The 24,307-nt window shown below is 29.6% G+C and overlaps 2 protein-coding genes across 3 annotated transcripts; both read right to left on the bottom strand.

Annotated features, from left to right (window-relative positions):
- Nucleotides 1–78: 78 nt before the first annotated feature.
- On the bottom strand, nt 79–7,791 carry LOC103834072 (receptor-like protein 30). The gene is made up of 2 exons (XM_009110129.3): nt 7,673–7,791; nt 79–3,741 (listed from the first exon to the last, which is right to left on the bottom strand). The coding sequence occupies exon 2, from the start codon at nt 2,605–2,607 to the stop codon at nt 247–249; it is 2,361 nt and encodes a 786-aa protein (XP_009108377.1). The 5' UTR covers nt 2,608–3,741; nt 7,673–7,791; the 3' UTR covers nt 79–246.
- On the bottom strand, nt 7,054–24,087 carry LOC117125638 (protein LIGHT-DEPENDENT SHORT HYPOCOTYLS 9-like). Of its 2 annotated transcripts, none has more exons than XM_009110127.3 (2): nt 14,767–24,087; nt 7,054–7,805 (listed from the first exon to the last, which is right to left on the bottom strand). In XM_009110127.3, exon 1 carries the CDS (start codon nt 15,377–15,379, stop codon nt 14,798–14,800), a length of 582 nt encoding a protein of 193 aa, XP_009108375.1. In that variant the 5' UTR covers nt 15,380–24,087; the 3' UTR covers nt 7,054–7,805; nt 14,767–14,797. The 2 variants fall into 2 exon arrangements, 1 of the variants encoding a protein (XP_009108375.1); XR_004450260.1 differs by lacking the exon at nt 7,054–7,805 and adding an exon at nt 8,642–9,697 and having other exon boundaries at nt 13,264–24,087.
- Nucleotides 24,088–24,307: the final 220 nt, after the last annotated feature.

Raw genomic sequence — 24,307 nt, 5'->3', positions numbered from 1 at the left:
CACCTCATCACCTATCACATACACACACTCACCATTTCTAAGAGTTTAAACACTTGTAGCCTCACAAGTTTTGATTTATGTAGAAAGAAGCTTTTGAATACATTTTTAACTTAAAGATCACATACCACCAAACACCACGATTATTAAAACAAATAATAATATAAAAAATTACATTTGAAGAGCACAAGTATACATATGTTTCACAAACATTTAAAGAGAGATGGTGTTGAACATATGACGGTACTTTTACATGAACCAATTGTGTATGCGTGGAGAGAATCTATGTCCAATCACCAACCCACAAAACACACCAGGTCCATAGGCTATCGCAGCTGAAATCCAACTAATCACTTGTTCTTTTGGCTTGGAAAAATCTTCGGACTCTTGTGGTGTAGGATTAGGGACATGCGTCTTTCCACATATATCTTCGAGACCGTAGAGGTTGGAGTTGTACATGAATGCTGAACAGTTTTGTCTTTGAAACTGCGTGCTTCGCGGTATAGGACCTTCGAGATTGTTATGGGAGAAGTTCATAATTGACAAAAAAGATAGACTGCCAAGCTCACTAGGAATCTGACCTGACAGTTGATTTCGAGACAAGTCTAGTTCCTCGAGATTTGTCAGATTTGCCAATGATTGAGGTATGATGCCTGTGAATGTGTTACCAGACAAGTTGAGAAGACGCAGTTCTTTCAAAAATCCAATGGAACTCGGTATCTTTCCACCAAATTCGTTTTCTGAAAAGTCAATAGCCTTGAAGTCTTTTCGGATCCGCTGAAACTTTGTATCAACTCCTTTGTTCACCATTTCCATCGAACTACGGTAAAAACCTCCATAGGCAGGATATCCCATGTAGACGGTGTAACTTTGATGTTCTTCCCTTAACGTGGTCATCCCATGCCATTTGGAAAAATAGAAAGGCGGCAAAGTTCCGTTGAAGTGGTTATGTGATATATCAATGATTTTTAAACTTTGAAACCCAATGGACACATGTGGATGATACAAAGGCCCGTAGAATTCATTTGATCGGAGGATTAAGACATTTAATGACGGCAGAGAACTCAACCAAGATGGAAACTTGTCTTTGATCTTGTTGCTTCTTACATTTAAAAACTTCAAAGAAATGCAGTTGATCAATGATTCCGGAAGTTTTCCCTCCAACTTGTTGCCGCTAACGTCAACTAACTCTAAGTTGGTAGCATTGACAAATAAATCTTGAAGAAGAATTCCAGTGAGATTGTTGTTCTGTAGATTTAGCGCTCTGAGAGGAACAATCGTGTTCCTTAAACATTGAGGGATGGAACCGTTGAAGAGATTGTTAGACAAATCCAAGAACATTGACGGTCTAAGCTTGCATATCCAATGAGGTAATGGTCCTTGGAAAGAATTTGAACTCAGATCCAACGTTTGGATATGTGTTACATCTGAAACTTCTAATAACTTTCCAAAACGGCTGAAAGAGTTGTGAGAAAGCATCAACTCCAACACACCCCCTAACCAACCTGGTATTTCACCTTCCAACTTATTGTAAGAAAGATCAAGATACTGGAGTTTGACTAAATTTGATCTGGGGATTGGTCCAGTGAAATTGTTTTGGCTAATATCAAAAGTAACAAGGTTAACCAAGTTTGATATAGATATGGGAATTGTTCCTGTGAAATTGTTGTCACTAAGAAATAAAGTCTCAAGATTGGGAAATTTTGATATGGATTTTGGAATAGGACCTTCGAATTTGTTTTGACTAAGGAATAGACTCTGAAGCTTAGATGACGAAGATATATTCCTAAACTCTATAGGTCCCTCAAACTGGTTTTCTCTTAAATTAACCCATGTTAACGAAGGAATCATGAACAAATGTGTAGGAAAAGGACCGAAAAATGAGTTACCTCCCACATCAATATGCTCTAACTTGTCGAATCGACTCATATCAGATGGAAATATGGATTTAAACAGATTATTGCTAATGGCTAAAATGGACAAACTAGTGGCTAGATTTAGTAGTACAAGAGGGAATTCACCTGTGAATTGGTTGTTTGAGATATCTAAGTGGGTCAGCTTTGTAAAGTTGGGAAATGGAACATGAATATTTCCAGTGAACTTGTTATTATTAAGGTTTAAATATTTTAGTTGGGTTAGGTTTCCGAGTGAAGCTGGAATTTCCCCTACTAAATAATTACCCAAAAGGTCAAGATGTTCGAGATGAGAAAGGTTTCCTAATGAAGAAGGAATCTCTCCATGGAGATGGCAATCTCTAAGACTTAGGTAACGAAGATGCTGAATTTTAAAAAGACCACTATTAAGTTTTAAAAAGTTGTTGAGAGGGATGTATTGGAAATCAAGTGAAATCACTTTGCCAGATTTAGTATCGCATGTGACACCTTCCCAAAGACTACAATCGCTATTCGTCTTCCATGAACTTAAAGATGAGTTTGAGTTGAATTCATTTACCAGAAACTCGTGTTTGAACTCAAGAAGAGCATCCATCTGGTCATGATGACAATGTTGGAGCACAGGAGAAGCAAACGTGTGCAGAAGGAGGAAACCCAAAAAGAAGAAATACAAAGTAACAATATCAAAAAGACAATAAAATTGGTTTGGAATCATCATAACCTCAATTTTCTTTTGTGTTGGTATGAAAATGTTTGTTTTTATATGATTATGGCTCTCTTTATTAAGGAAAACAAAAACTCAAATTGTCTTGACTTTGCCAAGTCTTCCTATCAATCAGTTGGGCGATTTGTCTCAAAATTGTCCACATACTTATGTTGATTGACTCAAGTCGTCGGACAGGCTATATTTTGCCAAGTCTTCTAATCAATGATTTGGGCCACTTGTTTTCAAATTTCCACATACTTCATTGATTTGGACCAATGACTTACGGCTAGCTTCGTACGTTGACGGTCAAGTTGATTAATCGCTAAGATAGAAGTGTAGAATCTGTAACAATATTTGTTCAACTGATAATTATTCAGAAACATAATAATCTCTCTTCTTTGCGCTGTTTGTTTCTTCTTCTTCAACGGATTTGACGATTGAATGGAGCTTGCTATAAAATTGACGAAAAAGCTTTACAAAAAGCATGCGCCACGGCAACGGTTAAAAATACATTAACATATGAGTCTACTAATTATTGTTTAGAATCTAGCATATAGGAAGTGAGTTGAGTTTATAAACTTCTATAGATATTGTATAAATTATTTTAGATATTTATAAATGATTTTAAAAAAGTTAATTTAACTTTTACCACAAATTTAAGATTAATTGCTTGAAATATAATAAGTTGGTTATAATTTTTCAATAATACATTCATTCAAAAATACCTTAATATTTAGATTTAGGATTTAGTGTTTATTATTGATGGTTTAGTATTTAAGGGGTAGGGTTAAAATTATAAACTTTTATAAATATTTTATAAATTATTTCCGAGAGTTAGTTTAGTCTTTTCATCATAAATTTAAGATACTTATGTAAATAGTTATCCTTTAGAAGAAATTTTTAAAATTATATCAAATTTGTGGTACAATTGAAATTATTCTAAATTAAAGTATTTTTTAAGGCTGATTGATTAGAATATTACAATTATGAGAAAGATTACATAGACGATTCCACAACCGACAATACTACATGCCTTACGAGGATCTATGTCTAACTGCATCACCAGAGCCGTCCTATGAAGATCTAATCCTGACCGGGTTTACTTACACCATGTTAAAGATCTCTTGGAAGTCTTTCCTCCGTAGCCTGCATAATTTTTTAATAAATCGTTTTCTCCAGGAATTGAAACCTAGACATACTGGTGTAGAAGCATTAGTGAACCCTTAGTCAAACTAGTGGACTAAAGGACTTCCACTAAATTAAAGTATTTATGAAGATGATTTCATCTAATGGTAAATTTGGAAAGTAAAAGAAAATTTGTGGAAAATTGAAATTCTCCTAAAAAATATATTTAAACAATATTCGTTAAACAATGAATAAATAAACAATCGTAACCTAGCCTTAATCCTAAGGGGAACTTTTATGTTTACCATATTGTCTGTACCATTATTCAACTTTACCACCACTAAAAAGATATTTTCAAAAGAAAAATTGTCAAAAATATCACATTCATAATACCATATTTTATGTTTACACTAACCACATTTTTCTCACTTTTAAAGAAAAAAAAAGATATTTATAACTCTAGGGTTAACTAATGGGAAAATTACATGTTTACCACATTCATGGTATCACTTTTCATTTTTACCACCACTAAGGAGACATTTTCAAAAATGCATTATTCATTAAGTTTAAAAGACTCTTATGCCCTTGTAATATATATATAATAAATCATTATTTAAATAAAAAAATATAAAAAAAGTAAAATTTTTTTATGTTTTCGAATTATACTTTTTCAAATTTGAACTTTTTTATTATTTTTTTTTATAAATTTTTTTTTTCAAATTTTGTTTTGAAAAACGAAAATTATGTTTGAAACTATTTTTTTTTTAAAAATTATGTATTTTTTAAGTATTTATTTATATATTTATTAGAATCCTAAATTTCACATTCAAAAAACCCTACCCCACTCCTTAACTCTAAACCCTAAGTCTAGATTAGTTAACCCTAAGGGTATAATTGTCTTTTATCCTTCATTAAAAGTGAGTGTAAAAGTGGTTAGTGTAAACATGAAAAGTGGTACTATGAATGTGCTATTTGTGGCAATTTCCCTTAACTAATCTAGACTTAGAATTTAGAGTTGAGGGGTGAGATATGATTTTTGGAATGCAAAATTTAGGATTCTAATAAATATATAAATAAATATTTAAAATATTTAAAAATTTGGAAAATAGTTTCAAAAATAATTTTCGATTTTAAAATGAAATTTTTGAAAAAAACATCGAAAATAATTAAAAAAACTATAAAAAGTTTGAATTTGAAAAAATATAATTATAAATCATAAAAAAATATTTTTTATTTGTATTTATTTAAATAATTATTTATTATCTATATATAGAACAAAGGTATAAGAGTCTTTTGCCTCTTAATGAATAATATTGTTTTTTAAATGTGTCTTTAGTGGTGGTAAACATGAATATGGGTACCAAAAAAAGGGAAACATGAAAATTATTTTTTTCAAAAATACTTTCTTCATTAAGAGAAAAAATATTCTTATATCCTTGCTCCTTATATATATAATAAAAACATTAAAAATGAAAATAAAAAGTAATTTGAATTTTTTTCAATATTTTTTCAAATTCGAACTTTTTTATCATTTTTTAAATTCAAAAACAAATTTTGAAACTATTTTTAAAATTTTTTGAAGTATTTATTTTTATATTTAGTAGAATCCTAAAATTCACATTTCAAAAACTTTATTCCTCCTCTCAACTCTAAATTATAAGTTTAGATTAGTTAACATAGGGTTATAAATGTCTCTCTTTAAAAGTAAGAGTAAAAGTAGTAATGGTAAACATGAAAAATTGTATTATGAATGTGGTATTTTGGCAATTTCCCTAATCCTAATTTACACCATAAATGATAAGCCAAAAATTCTGATAACTAAATTATAGTTAATTTATTAAATATTAAATATATATTATTTAAATATATAATTTAATTATTTTTGTAAATAAAATTAGTAAATTTTATAGTAAATTTAATTAATCATTTAATTATAAATAAGAGTATAATAGTCATTTTATTCTTGGAGAATTTTCATGTTTACCATATTTTTGATAATATTATTCATATTTACAACCACTAAAGAGACATTTTCAAAAATATATTTTTCATTAAGAGGCAAAAGACTCTTATATTCTTGTTCTATATATATATATATATAAATGATTATTTCAATAAATAAAAAATAAATAATAATTTTTTATTTTTCTAATTATACTTTTTCATATTCAAACTTTTTATTAAAAATTTTGAATATTTTTATTTTTTTCCAAAATTTCTTTTTGAAAGTTGAAAATTATTATTATTATTTTTTTTTTAGATTTTTATTTATATATTTATTATAATCCTAAATTTCACATTTTAAAACTCTACCCCACTTCTCAACTCTAAACTCTAGTTAGTAAGATTAGTTAGTCCTAAAGTTGTAAATATCATTTTGCTTCTTTAAAAGTGATGGTAAAAATAGTTAGTGTAAACATAAAAAGTAGTATTACGAATATGGTATTTTTTGGCAATTTCCCTTTATTCATTAACAAATATTATTTTAGAAAAGAAAATACTATTTTGTCACAAACAATTATTTTAGTGCTATGAACTGCACTATTTCAAACTAAATGATAATATTATCTCATCCGTATATTAGGGGACGACTGGTTTTCCCGCTACCACCCGCAAACGCAGTTTTTGCGATTGGTAGCGGTTGTCAGCGGTTTGCAACAATCATTCAAATCGCTCTAAACTGCTTTAAACCGCTCTGAATCTCATAAATTCAAAAGTTGGTTCCAGCTAGCGTTTGCGGTTGCGGGTGGTTGCGGGAGGGTAAATTTTTTTCTTTTTCTAAAACAATATATATACAAAAGTAAAAATATTTAATAAAAATTTTAAAATTGAAATTATGAAAATATTAAAGTATATCTATTATATTTTAATTAATATTATAAAATTTTATAATAAAAACAATTTCAATAAATTTTCAAAAATTAAAATTATAACTTTCTAAATATAAATTTTATAATTTTATAATTTTTGATATTTTTATAATTATATTAAATGTAAATATTGTTAATTTATTATTTGATTGTTACCGCATTTGGTAGTTAACCAGTCATAAGTCACCCGCAAACACACCAATTTTTAACCGCAGTACCAGTCGTACAAATCTCTTAAAACCGCTAGAAACCGCAACGGTCCGCATCCACAAACTCTCGCAACCGCAACCGCTGCGTTTGAACCAATCAGGCCCTTAATATACGCTCACTACAGAAGCCACATATTACTCAATTCAATATATCCCAAATACAATAAACAAATAAAATATATTGTTATTTATTTTAAATTATGTGATTTTTTGTATTCATGCACGTGTGTAAATATTTATAAATAATTAATCATAATAATTAATTAATATTTTATCTATTTATATGTTTACACATTTTTAATTTATATTGCATAAAAAATAAAAAAATCGTTTAAATAATATATGTTCTTGTCATAACTAATATTCTGGGTTTAAATATAAGAAGTTAGATCCATTCTTTATTTTTAGATTTATCAGGTTTTATCTATTTCTTTGAATTAAACTATAATTTTTATTATAATAAGATAAATCAGATTCAATTTTTCTATTTTATTTATTTATGTGCTTAATATCTCATGATTTTGGCATTTTATTTTAGTTCATTTGGTCATTTATATTGAGCTTAAGTTTGTATATTGTGTTTTAGTATTCATTTGCACATAACATGGAATAAAATGCATATCTGAAAAGTTAGAGCCAATTAAGGAAAATATATCTATAAATCAGAAAGTTTGAGGGAAGAACTTTCACATGAAGAGTGATGAGGACATCTAGTCAACATAACCCATAGAGCAAATAATCATATGAGGCATGGAGTGGAGAGCATGAAGCTCAAATGAGCTAAAGAAGCCGAGTAGGACATATGTGCATCCCTATCCCCACAACCATAAAGACATTTGACATGAAATCACTTGCCAAAGACAGTTAACTCACCAGTGCATCAATAGGAAGTGGAATATTCCTCATATCTCAGTCCATAAAAGTCCAACCATGAGTTGCCTTCAACCAAAGTCACTTGTCCCCTCAAAGATAGTCTCTTAGGATTCCATAGAAGGAATAAAATATCCTAGAACCAGATCCAACAAAAAGATCCATCCAATTTACTAAATGAGTCAAAACGACATTATTTAATCGAAGTCTTTAACTCTTTCAAAAAGTTTCGACCCGGACCTATTTATAGAAACCAGGAGAGATACTAGACCATCTAGAAGTCATCCAAGATGTCCCACAATAAACCAGGATCGGGCGGATCGACTCTTGCTTACACTTAACATATTTGGAGCTATTTGCATTCAAACTCCATTAATTCTTTTCAAATTCCAACAATCTTTCCAACAGCTAGTTTTTGATTTTTATGCTTTGGTTGACTTGTTTCCTTATTTTTTCTGAGAAATGAGCCATGGCCTATATAATCTTTTAGACAGTTCAAAATTCACCTTTCAATCTACAAGTTTTGTACATTAAGAATTTTTTTTTATTTTCAAAGAGTGTCTTTGAATATCTTGCCTTTAGTTTTATTTGAGTGGTTCATTTGTCGATACTGATCTACAGATTAGGATTGCTTGTGTGATTCGAGAAAGTCTATTTCACCACCGATTGAGAGAGTTAGTCAGTCACACTCACAGATTGAGAGAGTTTATCAAAAATACTCTTCAATCGAGGTTTCTTAACGACTCAAAGCTTGTCTGCCACTAAACCACAATCACATGGTTACACATAATATTTCAAAAGCTCGTAGTAGGTTAAGGGTTCATAACTAATTAAGAGCATATTTTAAAACCACATTATTTAGAAAGTGAAATTAGTTGTCAAATAAGCTCTTAATTTTAATTTATCAATAGTTTATATTATTAGACTCGTGATGATTGGCATCTATCTTTCGCATCTGTATATTTTTTTTTGTGACAGCAAACATTTACAGACTCATGTAGACTCTGTAAACCAATGTGGTAACTCTGCGTCCATGTGCACGACGAAAGACGGTTGTTGCCGAGCACTACGTGCCAAGCTATCTGCCCGTTTATTTTCCGTCCTAGGAACATGAACAATATCTGAGTTGATGAAGCTTCGTCGCAAAAGCTTGATATCTTCCAGGTAGCTTTCAAATGCTGGCAATTCCTCTGGTTCCGAAACCATCTTCACCAATTAAACACGTAAAACATACTTTTAATATAATAATATGTTTTTTATTTTTATAAAATCTTCTACTTCTGTTTATCAAAACAATAACATAGAATAAAATGAATCATTAAAAAGTAAACTGAAAAATATTAATTAGAGGTGAGCGTTCGGGTACCCATTCAGGCTTTGTTCGGATCTATTCGGGTTTTGGTTTTCGGGTTCAAAGATTTTAGTCCCATTCGGATATTTCTAAATTTCGGTTCGGGTTCGGATCTTTGCGGGTTCGGTTCGGATTCGAATAACTCATTCAAATTATTTTAAAATTTTTAAAATTCATTATATACTTTAAATTTCTCAAAATTTCATAAACAAAATAATATATTATATATAAATTTGAATAGCATATGTCAAAGTACCTAAAATTAACATATAAATTTGTTTGGTTTAAATATTTGGATTGAGAATCAATAGATATTTTAAGTATTGTTGGTGTTTTAAGTATACTTTAGCTATTTTAGACATGTACTTTTGACTATTTGTATATATTTATAAGTATTTTGGACAATTTAAAAGTATCATATATATTTTGATGTTCTTAATATATATTAAATCTAAAAATAATTAATATATATAGGTATATAAATCAATTTTGGATATAATCGGATATCCGAAATACTTCGGTTCGTATCTTATATATTTTGATGTTCTTACCCATTCAGATATTTAATCAATTTCAGTTTGGGTTCGGTTCGGTGTTTCGGATCCGGATTTTTTGTCCAGCCCTAATATTAATAATGAAAATGATTCATTATTATTTTAGTTTACTAATGATATATCCTACTATATAAAAGGGACTAAATCCCTCCTTTCTAAGCCATGCCACATGGGCAAAATATTGTGAACCAACCAAGATGCCATGTCATCCAGACTGGGCTTGAGTTAAAAAAAAGAGCTATTTTCGGAGCCCATTCGACCCATCTCGAAGCCCATTCCCGAGTCACTCTCTCATAAGCATAATCTCGTGTTCTAAACATCCCGTGTTAAATTTTTTAAAACACTCATATCTTAGAAATAGTTTAGAAAATATCTTTATATAAATATTTTTTTTCTTGAATAATATTTAATTATAATTTTTGTATCTTTTTAACTTTTATAATAAAATATTGTTTTCAGATAGCAACAAAATATATATAAGAATTATCTTATTTTTAAAATTTTTGATAATTTTATTATATTATTTTAGAATCAATTATTTAATATTAATATAACATATAAATTTTATATGATTAAAATAAAATTCAATTTTAATTATATATAAAATTCTTTAAGGGTATTGTTTTAATTAACACATGAGCGAATCAGTTAGAAACTAATAATAAATCAATAACCTATCTAAAAGTCTAAAACCTAATAAAATATGACAAATAAGAAAAACTAACTAAATTTTAATATAAAATAGAAATTTAATATTACTAAAATAAAATTCATTTTTTAATATATATAATATTAATTAAGAGTATTTTTTAAATTAATAAATTAGTGACTTAGCTAAAAATAAATAATAAATCAATGATTTAGCTAAAATCTAATAAAAACATGACAAATAAGCAAATTTACCAAAATTATGGATAATATAAAATATGATTGATTCTTTAATACAAAATTAAAATAAGACTTTTGTTAAATAAAACATAAGTTTACCGTATCGGTGTTACAAAAAAACAATCATTAATAGTGTCGTAGGAATTATGTCTTTCCCATTAGCGAATAAAATTGAAGCAAAGTGTTGGAGGATAGCTCAACGTATAGACGAGATTATGGAGATTGATATGGGAGTTGAGGTAACGGACACAACTGTTCCTCCGCAAAGAAACGCTACTGCTAGACATCCTGGATAAATGAAAGAGACATATCTGGACTTGGCTTTGTGTAAATGGATGGTGACTTTCCAATGCTGTTTGGAGCAAGGGCCGATATACACGCACCAAATCACCACTGCAAGCGGAAGATGAAGGTTTGCTATGGACAATGCAAGTGATACTGAAGTTTGGACACAGAGAGATGGTCTTTCAATCGACTGTGAACAACTGGTTATACTCATTCAAAAGGAGGAAGATTGGCCTGCGTTGGACTCGGAGCTCGACGAAATACAAGCTATATCCAAAGAATTTTTTTTTTTTTTTTTTTGAATTTTCTGAATTTTCTGAATTTTCTGAACTTTCTATTGCTTATATTCCTAGATCTTTAAAATTCCGTACGAATAGCCTAGCAAAAGGTGTCCGATCACGCGCATCTCGATCAGCTTTTGTAAACCCTTTTGCACCAAGTTGGCTAGCCCCACAAGCTAGCATGAGGGTGCCAAAAAAGAGAATAAAGTTGAAAGTGAAACTAAATATCCCAATAAACAAATTTATCATAAGTTCATATTTATGTGGATGTCTATATGAGACAAACAATTTGTTTTTAGACAATTATAGTATATAGTCACGAAAATCAATCCTAAAATATATAATTTAAAAAAACCATTTAAACAAACATCAAAATTATCAATATTACACCAAATAAGAATATAAAGACAAACTATATTCTTTTCATGTATAATGTGTTGTGGTAAGATTCAAAAAAAATTAACTTATTTTACAGTAAGGGAAAATTAGATTTTTAATTCCAAATTTACACTAAAAACATAATATTTTATAAAATTAAACATCCCGTGTTAAATTTTTTAAAACACTCATATCTTAGAAATAGTTTAGAAAATATCTTTATATAAATATTTTTTTTCTTGAATAATATTTAATTATAATTTTTGTATCTTTTTAACTTTTATAATAAAAATATTGTTTTCAGATAGCAACAAAATATATATAAGAATTATCTTATTTTTAAAATTTTTGATAATTTTATTATATTATTTTAGAATCAATTATTTAATATTAATATAACATATAAATTTATATGATTAAAATAAAATTCGATTTTAATTATATATAAAATTCTTTAAGGGTATTGTTTTAATTAACACATGAGTGAATCAGTTAGAAACTAATAATAAATCAATAACCTATCTAAAAGTCTAAAACCTAATAAAATATGACAAATAAGAAAAACTAACTAAATTTTAATATAAAATAGAAATTTAATATTACTAAAATAAAATTCATTTTTTAATATATATAATATTAATTAAAAGTATTTTTTAAATTAATAAATTAGTGACTTAGCTAAAAATAAATAATAAATCAATGATTTAGCTAAAATTTAATAAAAACATGACAAATAAGCAAATTTACCAAAATTATGGATAATATAAAATATGATTGATTCTTTAATATAAAATTAAAATAAGAGTTTTGTTAAATAAAACATAAGTCTACCGTATCGGTGTTACAAAAAAACAATCATTAATAGTGTCGTAGGAATTATGTCTTTCCCATTAGCGAATAAAATTGAAGCAAAGTGTTGGAGGATAGCTCAACGTATAGACGAGATTATGGAGATTGATATGGGAGTTGAGGTAACAGACACAACTGTTCCTCTGCAAAGAAACGTTCCTGCTAGACATCCTGGATAAATGAAAGAGACATATCTGGACTTGGCTTTGTGTAAATGGATGGTGACTTTCCAATGCTGTTTGGAGCAAGGGCCGATATACACGCACCAAATCACCACTGCAAGCGGAAGATGAAGGTTTGCTATGGACAATGCAAGTGATACTGAAGTTTGGACACAGAGTGGTCTTTCAATCGACTGTGAACAACTGGTTATACTCATTCAAAAGGAGGAAGATTGGCCTGCGTTGGACTCGGAGCTCGACGAAATACAAGCTATATCCAAAGAATTTTCTATTGCTTATATTCCTAGATCTTTAAAATTCCGTACGAATAACCTAGCAAAAGGTGTCCGATCACGCGCATCTCGATCAGCTTTTGTAAACTTTTTTGCACCAAGTTGGCTAGCCCCACAAGCTAGCATGTGGGTGCCAAAAAAGAGAATAAAGTTGAAATTGAAACTAAATATCCCAATAAACAAATTTATCAGAAGTTCATATTTATGTGGATGTCTATATGAGACAAACAATTTTTTTTTAGACAATTATAGTATATAGTCACGAAAATCAATCCTAAAATATATAATTAAAAAAAACCATTTAAACAAACATCAAAATTTTCAATATTACACCAAATAAGAATATAAAGACAAACTATATTCTTTTCATGTATAATGTGTTGTGGTAAGATTTAAAAAAAAATTAACTTATTTTACAGTAAAGAAAAATTAGATTTTTAATTCCAAATTTACACTAAAAACATAATATTTTATAAAATTAAACAATTGATATAATAGTACAAAAATATGAAAAAAAATCAAAATACTATTTGCGCGTAGCGCGGACAAGAAACTAGTATATGTAATTGACCATCACGAAAACTTACGTGAACACCGCACGTTAAAACTAAATTGTCAAATATTATAGAGGTCATTAGGCATTCAAATTTTGTAATACTATTTTAGTTGGAGTACACTATAATTGAGTGACTAACTTTTCAAAAAAATTATAATACAGTGAGTTATAAAATATAAGTTTCAATAGCACAAGATATTCACCATAAGATGAATCAACTTAACACATAACTTAGAATGGACCGGTAGATTAATGTCTGAATGTTTTAACAAAATCCATAATTGTATATGTCCATTTAAAAGTCTTTTTTTATTAACTTGAGGGTATTCCAGACGTTAGGCCCAAACTATTTTCCAAAAGAAGATATAATCCATCATATAAATCTTTTTCCAGATTTTCAAATAAGCCAAAGTTCATTTTCTGTGTAACCATGATATAATATGAAGCGTAGTGGAGTGCATTCGAATCCGGATTGCTTACGTTAGTTGCTCAGGTTCCAAGATCATTTAAAAGCTATATTCTTCTTTTCTTAGAATCCTAATTTTCATGCATATCGTTTAATTGCTTTTTTTATATCGTTTAGTTACATGATTCGAGAAACCAGGCATTTTGTAAACCGGCCGATTTGCCACTAATCGATTCTTCAAAGTCAGTAACATATAAAGAAACCAGGCATTTTGGAATATATTAAAAACAAGCTTATTCTAAATTTCTAATCATCCTAGCTAGTATCCTTAGCTAGCAGACTCCAAACCAACATTTATTAAATACTATGGTCTAATATATAGCTACATATATACACATAATACTTTTTGTCACTAGATATATTAAAAGCTTCAAAGGGTAAGCAATTATAACCGGAGCTAAGCTCAACGGTAAAATGATAACAACTAGAGGTAAGCTCAACGGTAAGATGATAATAACCCAATTTAATGTCGAGGTAAACTGATCAATAAAAAGAAATACAATTAGACATAATGTAGAAATGTTAAAAGGAGACACTAGCTCAACGGTAAGACGATAGCAACCGAGCTAACCTCGACACATAATACTAAACTTCATATTTTGTGACAACTTGTATATGTGTACATATACAAGTAAATTCTAAATGTATGTAATGTAAGAAATATTATTGACCCACACATGCCTACCAGTGTACGAGTATACATCATTATGCATGCAATGCAACGTACAGAAAATTTATGTCATTAAAATACCATTCACAATTGGACACTTGAAGAGTTGATAAGAAAAAAAAAATTCTTTTTCGGTATTTTATCCCTTAAACATATGTGATCTACAATACCTATTACTATTCGTATATATATATATAATGACAACATAAATTATCAAGAAATTTCATGGAATCAATCACTATTATTGATATGATATTTTGAGTATTTGTGGTGTCCTTATTCAGAGGATTTAATTCCAATTTAAAAAGAGCATATGAGAGTTTAAATTAAGAGTGAAAAAAAAAAGAATTTCAAAATAGATTTACCTATATCGGAATTTTTTTATGTGATAAATTATCAAGTGGACGACTGATTATGAGTTGAAGAGTTTGCAACATCCTTCCTGGCAACAACCCCGTCGTTTTTAATCTTCCTCCTGTTCTTTTTCCTGTACGGAATCCCACGAGCCTTGGCTTGAGATTCTCTCACTTCCCTCAAGTGAACCCGGATTGACCCGTTTGCAAACGGGTTAGTATCCGGTGACCCACCGCCATGTTCCTCATAAGCAGCTCTCAACCGTCCTATCAAAGCATCTAAGCTTCCCCAAGCTTGTTTGAGAGGACATGTGCACGGTCCTGGTGGATCTGGTTGTCCGAAGAAGACACAAGCTTGGTGATGTACTTTGGTCTTACCGAACTGATCTAAGTACCTGAGGAAACTTAGCACGTGTGTGTAATCGAACTGAGACATCATCAGCGGTGGATTCTGCGATTTTAGGTATTGGATGAACGTGTTCCAGTCTCGGCGTTTCTGAGACTCGTAGCGGCTGAGCGGTTGCTGCGCCTGCGGTTGAGAAGGAAGCAGTTGCTTGTGGTTGATGGAGGAAGAAGATGGACGATCCGGTGGATCTTTCGTTGGTGTGTGATGATCCGAAGACATTCTTAGGGGTAACTCTGATTTCTTTTTGGTGTTGTTTTGGTATTATATTCTGATTTATGAGAAAATTCAAGGTCTAAAAGCGACAATAAAGTGAAGGAAAGCAAGAGAGATACGTACTGAGTGGAACGAGGAGAAAATATATTTAAGTATTTTATATAAATTGATACATGTATAAAGTGTCAATAAATTTTGATTATTTCATGCGAATATTAAAGTCCTAGTTTTATTTTATTTGAAAACATGCATGCTAACTCTAACTTATTGAATCAGAAAAAAAAAAAAAAAAAACTTATTGAATCAGAATTTATCTATTTTAAAGTAATGATGAAAAATAAATCCAATCTTCTATTCATGCAAATTGCAATTTGTAACTAATGAGAGCTATGTTATATATTGAAACATCTTGTGAACTTTATTCCAAAAAAAAAGAACATCTTGTGAATTTATATATATTTGGAATCATTGTAAAGCAGACAACTGTAATTTTGAGATTTAGACCTACATATATTATATCTAAGATAATGTGAAAGCTTTATTGTTTTCAGACTATGGCCTTTGATTGGTAACCTGTAGGAGCCTATACATTTATAAATTATTATGACCAATATATCTATGACAATCGAAGAAGATCTAATTAATGAGATTTTTTTTTCCTTTTTCAAATTTCAGCTTTACACTTTACAGGGACTGTATTTTGTTATTGTTATGTTGACAAGTTACTTTCTCTGACTTTTTTTGTCATCATTCTAGAAAAAAATAGTTTAGCAACGTACACAAAACAATTCAAATATCGACCTTGTAATAATATATATACAATTAGTACACATTTTTATATTAGTTAAAAAATAGAGAATATACTTTAATTGACGGGACCGTGAGAAGGTGCTCTCGTTCCTTTTAAAACAAAAATTAATCTGAGAATTTGTAAATTAATTCGTTTTTGGTTACTAATGTGGCTATTTACGCACTAGTATGATATACTCTTCTTTTAAATTTCCTAAAGAATTATTTGTTTAAGCTATCCAGTGTACGACTTAGCAAACCAAATCAACCATTATTGGTTTAAATAATGAATTATTAGTTAATTTCTCCAACTTGCTTAGTTTAGTGGCTATTGTTGAATCATGTAGCCTATTATATCTATAAGTCTATAACCTTTATGCATAAGAAATAGATATAAAAAATATAATAATAATGTTGATGGATGATGACGATTAGGTGTGGGCATATTAACAAAACTCGAACCCGAACCGACCCTAAAAACCCGAACCAAAAATCGAGCCGAAGTTAAAAAACCCGAACGGGTTTAAGATTCAACTAGTCTGGATATCCGTACTCGATTGGTTATATCTGATATCCGAAATTATCCGAAGTACCCGAATATATATATATATATACTAACCCTAAACTTACATTTGCCATTCCCATTCATTTTTCCGTCTTCTCTTTCTTCGACGTATATGTTCAGTACATACTCAAACTCATTTTATGACCGATTACATGTATGAATCACTATACTTTGCGATTTTGATTTATGTTTGATTACAAGTAGGATGTGCGATTTGTTTTCTCTTTACTCTTAACATAGGCATGAACTCAAACATTCATTATTATCCCGGTTTGATTTCTGATTGATTTTGATGTCTCTTTGATTTTGATTTATAAATAGATGGATTCGTTACCATTTTCTATTCAAGATAATACAAATAAAAATTACACGAAGAAAAATAATACATGCTCGTGTTCCTCGACATTGTAACAAATCAGAAAGATCATAAATCTTATATTAAGTTGTTTAATCTTTTAACTTCAACAGTATTGTTTCTTGTCTCACGGGGTCAAATCAATGATACATAGAACTTTTTTTTGTTCACAGTTTGATTATATCTGAAATAACTCGAACCCAAACCTTAAAAACCTGAACCCGAACCCGATCCAAAGTATAAAATAATCCGAACGGATTATGTACCTTTTCATCCGAAAACTTAAAAATCCGAAGCATCCGATCCGAATCCGAACGGGTACCCGAACGCTGATGCCCAAATGATGATGATGACCGCCAATCCATCAACATCGTACTCGTAGCAACAAGCAATAACAATATATCAGTGACTATTAAACAAATTAACTTTTTCAATACAGAAATTTCAAAAATATTGCAAATTATGATGATTAACACAAAAGTACTTTTCATATACGTGAAGCTGTGATTTTCTTTGAATTAAAAACCAAACAAATATGATGTAAATAGTGACTCCATATTCATACATAGTATCGTCAGAAACTAAGAAAACACAACTTTCACGATGCAAATAGTAATTAACTAAACAGAGTGGATGAAAGTGGACTACAATTTAACTTTATACCAAAAAAAATGAAAGTGGACTAACGTATAAATAATTGGTTTCCATTATCTTCCCAATATACATATGATATATCAATGTAAACAGAAAAAACCAGAAAAACTATTTTGTTTCCTTTTGATATACTTTTAAGGTAGAATTCAGGTTACTGTTGCATGTATATATACATGCTCATGAAATGAACATTTAAATTTAGTAGTAGACAAATTAAAAAAAAAACTATTAACACTTATCGGCTGAAATGATCGTTCTATATAACAAAGAGTTAATTGACGTCTATACTCGGAGACATCCTATATTTGCACTCTACCCTACATAAACAAAAAATAATTTCAATTCTAATTTTACCCCTACCGATTTAATCCAATAGCTTTATGTAGGTGTATAAGGTGTGTAAGCTTTTTGTCAGAAAAAAAATTCTTTTTTTAGCCCTATTTTATTATCTATTTTACTTTTTAATCATCTTGTTCTATTCTTCTTTCCCTTCCTCCCACAAACATGATTCTCATATATATTTTATTTTTCTATATTTTACTTTCTAATTATTATTTCAATTTCTTCCATTCCAAATTTAACTCACTTTGTATTTTAACTATCTCCAACACAAACACCAACCGTTGTGGTAAAACACTATTTTATGTTGGAACCAAGTCTCCTAAAATTCTATTTTAAAAGTGTTGTATTGGGAGCTATGGAGACTAGATCCTATTTCAAAAGAATAGAAATTCATGTGCAAAAAAAAAAAAGCCTCCAAACAAATTTATCCAGACCGCAAAAAAATTGAGGTAAATAAAATGTTCAAAAATATTTATTATTAATATTTATATAATATATTAGTTGATAAATATTTTGATAATTGGTTTTTCAGTTTATACATTTGTTTCACATATGTTTTTAGCTGATAAGTTAGTTGATACGTGATTTTGACTTGATACATTTTTCTCACGAAATGATTTGTTATATGATAAAAGATTTGTTGCATGGTACATGTTATGTTAGCGGATACATAGTTTCATAACAAATAAATCATAAATGGTTCGTATGATCTTACAAAAGACTTGTCGCTAATTGATATATGGGTTGTGTATCTTATAAATGGTTTGATAAGTGAGTTAATATTTTAATTGAGAAATAGTTTATTATCTTGTAAATAATTTGTTACTTGGTACATATTTTGTTAGCTGATACATAGTTTGATATCGAAAGTTGATAAACTGTTGTATGATGTTACCAAAAACTTGTTGTTAATTGATGCATTGTTTGTATAGCTCATTAATGATTTTATAAATTGTTTGTCGGTTTGTACATTATTTTTTAAACTTGATTTGGTAGCTGGAAAATAGGCTGATAATAATTTTTTATCTGGAAGATGATTCATTATCTGTGTAGTATTTGATTCTTTTTTATTTGCTATCTTTGTAGGTAAAAGATTGTCCTAGGTCTTCGTCTGGTCTATGTTGATATTTTCGGTGCCGAAGAAATCCGTGTTCATCTTTGGACTCCCATCCGGTTCATAAGTTTGTTAGAAAATAATTGTAAGTAACGGCATGTTTTGTTAGATGATATATTGTTTGTCACCTAATACATATTTTGATAACATTTATGTTTGCTGTTATTTATTTAGTTACACGATAATATTTATGTTCAAATTTTACATTTTTTCGTTTTACACATTCTGTTGGAAGAAAGAAAAATAAAATAAGAAAAATAAGTGTAAATAAAAAAATCGTGAGAAAAAATATGAAAAATGAAAGAAAATATGAGTGTAAAAGAAAAGAGAGTGTGAAAGTTAATGAGGGAAAATAGTGTAAAAAAAAAAAGTGTAAGAATATGTAAGAGGAAAAAAATGTAAAAAAGTTATTTTTGGAAATTCAAAGTAAAAAAGTAGAGCAATGTACACATACATCAAATCATGTGCAAATTGCCAATTTGGATGCTAATTAGGTATAATAAACGCTTTAATTGAAAAACACTACGATAGTGTGTTAGCAACTTAGCATTAAACAATGGAGTAAGGTCATTGAATAATTTGGAAAACAGAAATACATAAAAAGCATGAAAATAATCAAATAAAAGAGTAGACATAATAATTAAAGGCAAGCATATTATTTGATACACACATTTAGTACCCATTGTCGGGGACTAAGAACTGGCAGCCGGTGAAAATCAGATTCCGGTGAACGGCGAACAAGAATCCGACGAGAAAACCCTAAAAAGCATTGTTGGACAAGATTTTGTAAGAGGAGATCTTGTGTGGGGGCAATATATATTCGATATACTTTAATTTTGCACGCAACATCAACAGAAATCCACTCGATAAAAAAAAAGAAAATAAAAGACAAAAATAAAAATATTCACGTGGGACTTGGGTCCATATGTTTTTAACCTGGTATCATTTTTATCATATTATTATGCAATTATAATTTTTGTTTATTTGTTGTTAGACGGTATATTAAATTGAAAAACATGAGAACAAATTTGATCAAGAATTCCCCCGGCCAGATCAGGTTTCAATGTTTTAAGTAGTCAATACACATCTCAGGAGTGATACGGCGGGATCGAAAAAGCGATTTGGAAAATTCAGATCAGCATGTAATATTAATTTGTAATATTGAATTAGTTTGTAATATTAATTTATCTTTATTAATTAAAAAAACCGAAGACTTCTAACACCGAAGACTAACGCAATGGAATGTTTTGCAGTTGAGCTAATGACAAAAAAATTCGAAAATGATGCTGCAAGTAGTGTCTAACTACTCATCTTTAAGTTAATTAAAGGAACTTTTAGTTGATGGAACCATTTGAAATGAATATATGCGATTCTACTATAAGGATTATTATTATTTTTATTATTATTATTTTGTTCATAAATAATAAGAAGTTTTGATCTTTTAAAAGAAAAAAACTGGAGTAGGAAGTCCGGGTGTGTTTTGGAAGTATTGAACTCGAGATGATGATTATGATGATGATGTATGTTACCTTGGCCAATATGTTATGGTTGAAACGATTGTTTGCTTAATTTTTTTTCTAAGATCGTGTGATAATGCCTCGAACATTAGTGTTATCGACGGCAGTTCAACATTCAAATTTAAAAGAACACAGTAAAGTTTTGGAAATACGTAATTTGATTTTCAGTGTAGGAAATAACTTTTTCACTCCGGCTAACCTAATATAAATATAAAGTTCACAGGAATAGGGTTACGATGAAATTTGCAGTAAGCGTAAAAATTGGTGAACTGCCGTAAACGCAGAAGATTAACAAATTGCAGTCAGGGTAGAAGATCAGTGAAGAATGCAGAAGACAATACAGTTATTTTAAAAAGGAAATATACGCATATGAATTAGGAAACTATAGCGACCCCTCTAATTCTATAAATAAAGAAAGCACAAAACCCTAGATAGGAGAAAGAAGAAGAAGAGAAATAACGGGAAAATAGAGAATATATTGCGATTTCCGAGAGCTTTCAAGTAACAGCTGATGTTCATATGTATAATATCATCATTATTATAGAAACCCATAATCTATATCACATAATGAAAGACGAAATCTACAGTAATCTACAAAGGACGGATTTATCTAAATATAATCCCCGTTCGGGAAAGCGCTAGCTAGTTGGGCGGTCGGGTTTGACCTAGCGCCTCATAAAAAAAACGGAAATTATGAAGGGCATAATTTTTAGATTGTTTACTATGTTATAAAATATGTTAATCTTTAATTGTGTATAATATTCATGTTTAAGACTGTATAAAACATATAAATAGAATATATAAACTTAATATAGTTTAATTTTCATCAAAATTATGAATATAAATGATATTTACAAAATTTTAGATCAAATAAATAAATAAAAATATTATTAAAAATAAAACAAAAATAAAAAAATAAAAAAATAGATTAGGTGGTCATTTAGGCGGTCTAGGCGGAGAAAATTGGATATCCGATTTTTTAAACCGATTTGGCACAAATCGGGGCGGAAGAGTGACGCGTAGTGTCCAGGCAGCCGATTTTTAGAACATGGAATATAATCAATCCAGGACGGACGAAATCAATAATAATCCTATGAATGGTAGAACCTATAGAAGCTCTGATATATGATATTTTTGACATCATAGTAAATACGTTTTCAATGGTTTTTAAATATTTTATCGAGTCTGTTCAGTCCTTTTTGAGTCTTTTCAGGTCTGGAATAGGTTGCAGAGTCGAAGAAGGGTGCATGAAGAAAAGATGCCATATTTGTAAGATTTCCCGCGGAGCAGTTTGGCGATTGTTCCCCTTAAGGAACAGTCTGAGCGATTGTTTCCGACATTTAAGGAAACATCCAAGTTATTTCGAGAGTTTCGCTAGTCGTCCCTCTTCTCTAACTTAATGGCGCCTCCATATAAAAGTGCCTATATCCTTATTTCTTTTATTTTTACGCTAGTTTTTGTAAGACAAGTTACTTTTGGAATTGCTTTGTAAGGGAGACAGCTCCATCTTTCTCACCTTGGAGAAGATTATTCTAAACCCTATTTTATTTCTATTCATGATCGCATCATGTATTATTCAGAATTATCATATGTGTTTACTTGTGTTATGACTGAGTAGTCGATCTTGTTAGCCTAGGGTGTTAGGGTTGCTAGATCGCGAGCTGAACACAAATAAGTATCATCAATTGTCTTCATTCATTATCGGTCGTATTGATTGCATTAAATTGATCATTTGATGCATGAACTTAAGTAGATCTAATCATTAACCGTGCATTAGATTACTTGACACGTTTTGCATGAGCATGACATCCCTAATCAGCAAAAGTAGATATTAGGCTGCTTTATAAACCCATCGGGTCAGCTCCTAAGGTTTATCATTGCATCTCAGCTCAAACGAGAGTTTAGGAGCTGAGATCGATCGATAAAAGGAACAATACCACGAGAGTGGGCTGATCTACCTAGTTACCTGAGTTTTGGGCTCGATCTTAAGGAACTTGAATATACTGTTCGGCTCGCTCCCTCGTTAATCTGTCTCTAGGCTAGCTCGCTTATCATTTTGTTAAACCCTCTCTTTGCTTGTTACTTGCATTCTATGCTTTCAATCAACCTTTAAACCTCATTATTGTTTTAGCTTATTATTGAACTAATAGGATAAAGTATAAATTGTTCCTCTCAAATTGAATCTAAACATACTACAACAATACTATTAACTTGACAGTAACAAATATTCATTTTTAGTGTATCAGAAGCTCTAACAGCAATTCCATTCAAAGACTGCAAGCATAAATATCTAACAACTAAAAATATTATTTAATAAAATGGATTTCTTAACAATTGAAATACTCATTCTAATAGTTTTTTTTTTTTTGAATTTGGAACATTTATGTTGAAAAATCTCAAATGGAATTGCTCTAAGAGACATCTAATCTCGTATCAACTCAAGGAGAGAAACAATCTACTACAAAAGAGGAATCTGCAAAAGCTCTTAGAGCATCTCCAAGGGCACTCTATTTTTTCCTCTATAATTTACACTAAAATAAAGTAACTCTATTATAGAGTTAAATTTGCTTCAATGGTTCACTCTATAATAGAGTTACTCTATAATAGAGTGAAATATAAAGTAATCTTATTTTTTTACTCCAAATATAGAGTGAAAAAATAAGAATACTCTATATTTCACTATATTATAGAGTAACTCTAACCATTGAAGCAAATCCAACTCTATAATAAAGTTACTCTATTTTAGAGTGAAATATAGAAAAAATTATAGAGTACCATTGGAGATGGTCTTAGAGAGGCATAATCTATACAAACTCAAAGTCAAGGAGGGATGAAATCTACAACAACTCTACAAAGGACAAATCTACATGAGCTCTAAGACAAATATAATCTAATCATTCCTAGTAAAAGGATAAAATTTATAACAACTAACGAAAGAGGCATGGCCGATCCAGAAAACAAGTCATCAAAACCGATGATTAGGAAGAGCATTTTTAGTTTATTTTCTTATTAGCGTATGATAAGTAAAACGGATAGTTTTATAGTTAAAATAATATTTTTAGACATTTTAGTTATAATACCTTGAGAACATCAAGTTTGAAATCTTGAAATATCTTTAACCAAGGGTATGCATTTATACAGAACTAGTGATAATTTATTTATGGTTACTAAAACTTTTTTGATAATCAATACCATAATAAGTAAGAAAGCCTATTGAAATACTTCATTTTAAAAAAATTAAAATTTTCTGAGGTTTTATGAAACTGAAACTGTTGAAAAAATATTGGCAGTCTAACATACCATATGGAGATTATATGGACTGGTTTTGTTATCAACTGACACAAATATGAATGGTATTTGACTATACAAATTTATTTAATAGTTTTGTAGGAAAAATGTTAAACAAAACTGTATTTCAGTGTTTTGAATTTATTGTAACAGTTGATTGCCTCCATTATCTTGTGAAAATTGAATTTATTATGAAAATTGAATTTATTTTGTACTTTTATTAGCTTAACGTAATGTATAACATTCTTCCGGCCCTGGAATGAGCAAATCTACATGAATTCTAAAAGAGACAAGATCTGCATCATTTCTG

The sequence above is a fragment of the Brassica rapa genome, chromosome A08, assembly GCF_000309985.2.
Source record: "Brassica rapa cultivar Chiifu-401-42 chromosome A08, CAAS_Brap_v3.01, whole genome shotgun sequence".
In the NCBI taxonomy this organism is placed as follows: domain Eukaryota; kingdom Viridiplantae; phylum Streptophyta; class Magnoliopsida; order Brassicales; family Brassicaceae; genus Brassica; species Brassica rapa.
The sequence above is the reverse complement of the archived record's forward strand: the minus strand, read 5'-3'. Positions and strand labels throughout refer to the sequence as shown.